General features: G+C 48.0%; 1 protein-coding gene across 1 annotated transcript; it reads right to left on the minus strand.

The window, feature by feature from the left end:
- Positions 1–1,579: 1,579 nt before the first annotated feature.
- On the minus strand, positions 1,580–2,030 carry LOC130036088 (keratin-associated protein 17-1). Its single transcript, XM_056128059.1, has one exon. The coding sequence runs from the start codon at positions 2,028–2,030 to the stop codon at positions 1,695–1,697; it is 336 nt and encodes a 111-aa protein (XP_055984034.1). The 3' UTR covers positions 1,580–1,694.
- Between the last annotated feature and the right edge of the window lie 5,123 nt (positions 2,031–7,153).

Raw genomic sequence — 7,153 nt, forward strand, 5'->3', positions numbered from 1 at the left:
ATGTAAAATAAGCATAACCTTTTTTTCACTTATAAATATGCTTAGGAGAGAACACAGGATAGATAACAGGTCAGTAATAAACTGAGTTATGAGAATTCAGAGAGCTAGATTTTCTTCTTTATATTTTCTGTCCTTTTTTTCCATAGTTAGAAATCATGGTTATGTTTTGATTATAAAAAATATACTTTGTTTATTGAAGAAACCACTGCTTTGTAGGATTAAAAATAAATATAATTCTCCCAGAGCTAGCTCTGTATTTGTTTTATTCCACACGAAACTTAAATCACTTTTAGGGGGAGGTCAAATTAATTCTCCTAAATTTTTGCCTTCCAGTGGTTCCCAGGTATCTGGGACTCAAGCAGAAGAGAAAAAGCGGGATCCAGGGCCAGGAAAAAGAACCCAGAAAGGAAATCTTGATCAGGCCGAGGCAGCAAGAAGGAGCCCCACTTCCCAGAACGTTCTTAGTGTCTGTGGGCTTACTGGGGTCCCTGCACAGGAATCCCTTCCCTCATAACCACACTTGCTTTCCCAAAACCACTCCCCTGACTTAGCCAGAAAGTTCTGAGCAGGCCCTAAGTTCTTCTGCAGAACCTTCTAGAAGAACTGCAGTGGCAGCAAGCATGCCTCTCATTCAAAACTGGCCAGCATCAGCATGCCCCCCTTCCCGAAAAATAATTTTTAAACACAGGTTTCTGGGCTCCCACCCTGGTTATTTTATCTAAAAATAAAAAGCGTGGAGGTCTGCCTTAAAACAAAACAAACAGGGGTTGAAGGGATAACACAGAGGGCAGGGCGTTTGCCTTGCACGCGGCGGACCGGGGTTCTATTCCCAGCATCCCATATGGTTCCCCAAGCACCGCCAGGAGTAATTCCTGAGTGCACGAGCCATGAGTAAACCCCTGTGCAACGCTGGCTGTGACCCAAAAAGCAAAAACAAACAAACAAAAAAACAACCCCCAAAAGACTTGAACAGCCAGATAAAGCTTTAGTCTACATCTGAGTTCTAGCTGAAAAGCCCAGCTCTCCTGTCCCTGCGGATCTGGATCTGGGCGCTGCAAATGTGAATGTCAGTACCCGCCGACAACTGGCAATTTCCTACTCAGCTATACCCGTCGGTCATTCTGATGCTGGCGAGACAAAAAAAAAAAAAAAAGCATTTCAATGAGCACCAAAAAAATAAATAAATAAATAAAAGCAAAAACCCAAAACAAAACCCTCCAGTGGGTGCTCAGTGCACGAGAGGGAGAGAAAGAAGAGGCAGGATAACTAGTTTGGTTATGCCAGCATGCTCGAATTTATTAAGAAGTTAACCAAGAGGAATGTTTGCATCTCAAAAGCAGCAGAAAGCTGGGAGAGGGGTCAGTCCCAAAGCGCCCTCGAATAAGCCGACGCCTCCCGGTGACAAGAAGCCTAAGTCCCGGCGAGGAAAGTCAGCGGGGCGCAGCCTGCGAGCGTCGGGGCTCCCCGCTAGGGCGAGAGTCTGAAGTCTCTCGCTGGCTCTTGGCTCTTGCTCCGAGTGTCCGGCGACTCTGGGGCTCGGTGCGGGGACCGAGCCCTCCTTTGCAGGGAGGCGCGGACGACAGGACACTTGTCTGGGGCGCAGAAAAGGTCCTGGAGACAGGGGGGGAGTCTCCGCCGAGAGCCGCTGCAGCTGGGCCCGGGGTCGGCCTCCACGGCGGGGCGAGGGCTCCTCATCACTTGGTGTCGCACACGGGCGCGGGCTGGCAGCACACCGGCCCGCAGCAGCCCCCCGACGAGCCGCAGCAACCGCAGCCGCCGCAGCAGCCGCCGCCGCAGCCGCCGCAGCCTCCGCAGCCGCCACCGCAGCCGCCGCCTCCGCAGCCGCTGCCGCCGCAGCACGAGGAGCCACAGCAGCCGCCGCCGCCGCAGCCGCCGCCGCCGCAGCCGCCGCCGCCGCAGCCGCAGCAGCTCCCGCAGCAGCCCCCGCAGCAGGCGGGCTGGCAGCAGCACTCCTCGCAGCACTCCTGCTGCGGGCAGCAGGTGAAGCAGTCCCCTGGGCAGCACCCCATGGTGGTCAGGTCGCAGGTCAAGAACGCGGCCGGAGGTCCCCCACGTCTGACAGCGGCCAACTGAGTGATGGCTTTTATAGCCCCTCCCGAGAGGGTGTGGGCACGAGGACAGGATGCTTCCTTTGTTATTATTTATGCCAGTTTCCATACGAACGTCTCATTAGCCTCCTGTTTATTTTCCAACCCTGAGTACCTCAACTCATAAAAGAGCCCCACTCGGCCCAACTGCTATTTGTCCAGAGGGTAAAAATACAGCTTCCCCAAGACCTGTCATCAAGCCCAAACATCAACCTGCCGTCCATCATTAGCCCCGTGGGGGACAGGCGGGCCAGCGAGCCTCGCGTGCTGCTGGGGGAATAACTGCTGCTTTCACATCTCCCCCCCCTCCCCCATGAGGGGAGCAGGAAAGGCAGCTTGATGGTCGCTGGCCCCACTGGTCATGAATGGAAGCCCTGGCAAACCAGGACCGTCGAGGCTATAAACCGTGTGCCTTCTGCTGCACCCGGAGGCTGCTCTGGGAAGTGAGATCATGTGCTTCCTCCCGGAGGCTTTGCACATCCTCCTCCTGGTCCACGTGAGCCAGGCAAATATTTGTGTCTGTGAGTGGTATTCGGAGGGTGCCGCACTTTTGTTGGGCTTGGTCAGTGAGCATCAGTTGTGAGTAATCACTGCCCTATGAATGAGACTCGTCATAAAACTGCCAGAGGCTGGAAGCCACGTTCCTTCTTTGGACTGCACCTGGGACTTAAGACTGGAGAGCAGTGGCCAGCACCCCAGCAGCAGGCCTCTCATTGACAGAAGGTAGAGAAGGAAAAGGGAGAAGGAAGGAAGGAAGAAAGAAGGGAGGGAGGGAAGGAGGGAGGGAGGGAAAGAGGGAGGGAGGGAAGGGAGGGAGGGAGGGAGGGAGGGAGGGAGGGAGGGAGGGAGGGGCTAAATCCAATTTGAAACCTGCACAGCGCATTGAACCTTAGGGATGATCCTTGAGTGCAGAGCCAGGTTTAAGCCCTGAGCACTGTCAGGTGTAATGCCTCCCCCACCTCGGCAGAAAATAAATGAAGGAAGGAGTGGGGGCAGAGGGAGGGAGGGAGGGAGGAGGGAAGGAAGGAAGGAAGGAAGGAAGGAAGGAAGGAAGGAAGGAAGGAAGGAAGGAAGGAAGGAAGGAAGGGAGGGAGGGCGGGAGGGAGGGAGGAAGGGAGGGAGGAAAGGAGAGGGGGAGGGAAGGAAGGCGAAAGGGAAGGTAGCAGAGAGAGAAGGAGGAAGGGAAGGATTGAAGATCCAAAATACGGCATTGAAATGGGACCATTGTGCACTGTTTCGAAGAGTTCCAGCCTAATAGACCATCTGGCAGAATGAGCAATTAGCATTGAACAAGATAGTTGAGGAATAAAATGCTTTTGGAAAGCGTTTAGAATTCCAAGAGGATTTGTGTCCACGTGTAAATTCTCAGTCAGAATCATTGTCTTCACTTAGAGCCTTGGTGCCCTGTCATGCTCATAGAATATTAACACCCTCCCCACCACCACCACCACCAGCCTGCATGTTCAGCCCCCTGGAGGCAGTGGGAGTAGCCCTTGAGGGTGAAAGGTGGGTGTGGTGTGAGTGTGGGACTCTGGGTTAGAGGCACAGCCTCTCCTTTTCAAGTTCCCTTTTTCCTTTGAGTGGACCTGGAGGGAAAGTCTTTAAGGACAAGAAGGGGTCCAGACAGACAGACTAGGGATTTGGGGGCTGTCTTGAATGAGGCTAAATCCAATTTGAAACCTGCACAGCGCATTGAACCTTAGGGATGATCCTTGAGTGCAGAGCCAGGTTTAAGCTCTGAGCACTGTCAGGTGTAATGCCTCCCCCACCTCGGCAGAAAATAAATGAAGGAAGGAGTGGGGGCAGAAGATCAGTTATCTGGATTTGACAAGATGCTCAGTACTTGACAGAATGTGAAAGTTATAACTAGGTGAAACCCTAAAATACTATTATCATTTACGGTTACTATCACCTGACCTTCACGCCAAGATTTTTTTTACAGGAAATGACAGCAGTGTCTGGAAAGAATATGGTAATGCTGGGTGAGACCCATAACCCAAATGTTCTGGCTTTATGGTTGAATGTTGCTTCCAACACCTCGTGTGCAGATGGTTGCTTCCAGGTAGGTATGACGCAGCAGCAACCAGAGCAGACATGTCCTTTTACAGATTATCAGTTAACAAGGAGATTAGACCCCCAGTGAGTGCAACTTTAATGGAAAAAAATCATAGATAATTTTCTAACTTCTTAATGCACAATGATTTTTTAAAGCACTGTAGCACTGTTGCACCATCCTCCAGAGAGACTTGTTGTTACTGTATATCGAATTGTTGTGACTGTATATGGAATTATTACTGCATATAGAATAGGCCATGGAGAGCTTGCCAGGCTCTGCCATGAGGGCAGGATACTCTCGGTAGATTGCCGGGCTCTCCGAGAGGGACGGAGAAATCAAACCCAGGTCGGCCGTGTGCTAGGCAAACGCCCTACCTGCTGTGTGTTATTTTTTATATAAAAGATATATATATATATATATATAGGAATCACTGTGGATTTCAAAGTTACTCTCTCTATATATATTTACATATATGACTGCAAGTCAAAATATATACAATAAACTTGCCCTAAATATATCATAGCTTTGCCTAGTCTGCCTCAAAATGGACAGAATACGTGTATCAGCCTCCAGCTGGGTTTACACAAGCCTGTTTTAGAATCAAGTGCTGACTGTCTCATGCAGCTGATTGAATACCATACTGAGAGGAAAGTGGGCTATAGAGCTTCATTCTTGATCTCCCGGCTGGCAAGATGACATAGCTCATTGTCACTGTCCAGCATCACCTAGAGGTTGGGATCACATAGTTATAATCAAGGAAAATCCAAAATTTAAAATCCAAAACATGGCCTCTACTGAAGCCATAGGGAAGATCACAAAACGATTAGTCCAATCATTAGAAGTTAGGGGCTGCTTCTAGTAGGTGTGAGAGTTCCCGTGACAGTTACAAAAGATTGGGTCACCCATCTCTCCCTCCTCTTTCTCTATTCCATCCATTACCTTTCCTCACTCCCACTCTCCCGCTTGCTCCCAGGGTTCCAGAACCATTTGATATCTGAATTTCCTCTTGTATAAAATGGGAAATATAATAAGAGTCCCAATCTCAGAGATCTATTGTGAAAATTATGAGTTAGTATATATAGGAAGTGGATATAGAAGGCACTTAGAGCAGTGAGCAGCCACATGTTGTTTGATAAACACTGGGTATCCTATTGCCTAACTACAAGAAGATAGGTTCAAAATGGACACCTAGATGTAGGTATTATTTTGTCCATAACACAAATGGCAGCAAATACGCATGCTGGTCCTAACTGGGGAGGGGGAGACTGGGAGGGGGAGATTTGGAGGTGAGTGTTGTTTTTTCCCTCTTAAGAAGGTATTTAGGGCTTACCCCCATCAGTACATAAAAAAGGTTCTTTGCAGTATTCTATTATACAATCATTTACTGGCAAACGCCCTTTAATTACACTTTACAGAGACTGTGGGTTTTGTAAATAGATTTGTTGCAACCTTGCATTGAACAAGTCTATTGGTGCTGTTTTACAATAGTATTTTAGTAATTCTGACAATATTTTAGACATTTTTACCATCACTGTATCTGTTACAGTGATCTATGATGAGTAATATTTTATGTTACTGTTATAATTGCCATGAAGAGCACACATTGAACCAATAAAAGATGGTGAATAAAACCATAACTATGTGTGTGTTATGATGGTTTCACCTGTCAACTGTTTCCATTTCTCTCCCTCTCTTCAGGATTCCCAGCTTCCTGAGACACAGCAATATTGAAATCGTGGCCAACTCCTAACTCTGCAATAGCCTCTAAGTATGCAAGTGAAGAGCCGTATATCGCTCCCTTTAAATCAAAATCTGGACCTTATTATATATAACTCCCTTTAAATCAAAAGCTAGATATGGAACAAGAACTGTCAAAGTCTGAGAGAACCAAGAGTTAGGCATTTTGTATCTAAAGCATTGGAAGAACTTTACAAGGAAAAGAAAAAAATCAAATCCCATCAAAAAATGGGAGGGGCTGGAGCGATAACACAGCGGGTAGGGCATTTCCCTTGCACGCAGCCAACATGGCCAACACAGGTTCGATTCCCAGCATCCTATATGGTCCCCTGAGCACCGCCAGGAGTAATTCCTGAGTGCATGAGCCAGGAGTAACCCCTGAGCATCGCCGGGTATGACCCAAAAAGAAAAAAAAGGGGGAGGAAAGGAGATGAACAGAAACTTTCTCAAAGAAGAAATACAAATGGCCAAAAGGCATATGAAAAAATGCTTTAAATCACTAATCATCAGAGAAATGCAAATCAAAACAATAATGAGAATCATTTCGTACCAAAGAGACTGGCAATAATCAAAAGAACAACCAGTGTTGGTGTGGATGAGTGGCGAGGATGGAGTAGGAAGGAGGGAACTCTCATTCACTGCTGTTGGGAGTGTCGACTACTTCAGTCTTTTTGGAAGACAATACGGCCATTCCTCAAAAAACTAAAAATTGAGTTTCCATCACTGTCACTGTCCTCCCGTTGTTCATCGATTTCTCAAACAGGCCCAGTAACATCCCCGTTGAGAGACTTGTTGTTACTGTGTTTGGCATATTGCAAGGCAAAAGCCCTACCTGCTGTGAGTTTCCATACAACCCAGCAATTCTACTCCTGGGAATATATGCCAAGTTGTCAAAAACACAATGTAGAAAAGACATCTGCACTCCTCTGTTCATTGCAGCACTATTCACTGTAGAACTGTAGCACTGTCCTCCCATTTTTCATTGATTTGCTCGAGCAGACCCAGTAATGTCTCCATTGTGAGACTTGTTGTTACTGTGTTTGGCATATCGAATATTCTTGCCATGCGGGCTAGATACTCTCAGTAGCTTTCCAGGCCCTCCGAGAGGCGTGGAGGAATCGAACCCGGCTTGGCCAGGTCAAACTCGCACAAGGCGAATGCCCTACCACTGTGTTATCACTCTAGCTGGGCACTATTCACAATAACCCAAATCTGGAAACAATCCAAGTGTACAAGAACAGATGACTGGATA

Source organism: Sorex fumeus, unplaced genomic scaffold, assembly GCF_029834395.1.
Source record: "Sorex fumeus unplaced genomic scaffold, SorFum_2.1 ptg000063l, whole genome shotgun sequence".
Lineage (NCBI taxonomy): Eukaryota > Metazoa > Chordata > Mammalia > Eulipotyphla > Soricidae > Sorex > Sorex fumeus.

Coding starts and splice junctions, on each gene's coding strand:
- LOC130036088 (XM_056128059.1), bottom strand. CDS start 2,030: ATGGGGTGCTGCCCAGGGGACTGCTTCACCTGCTGCCCGCAGCAGGAG.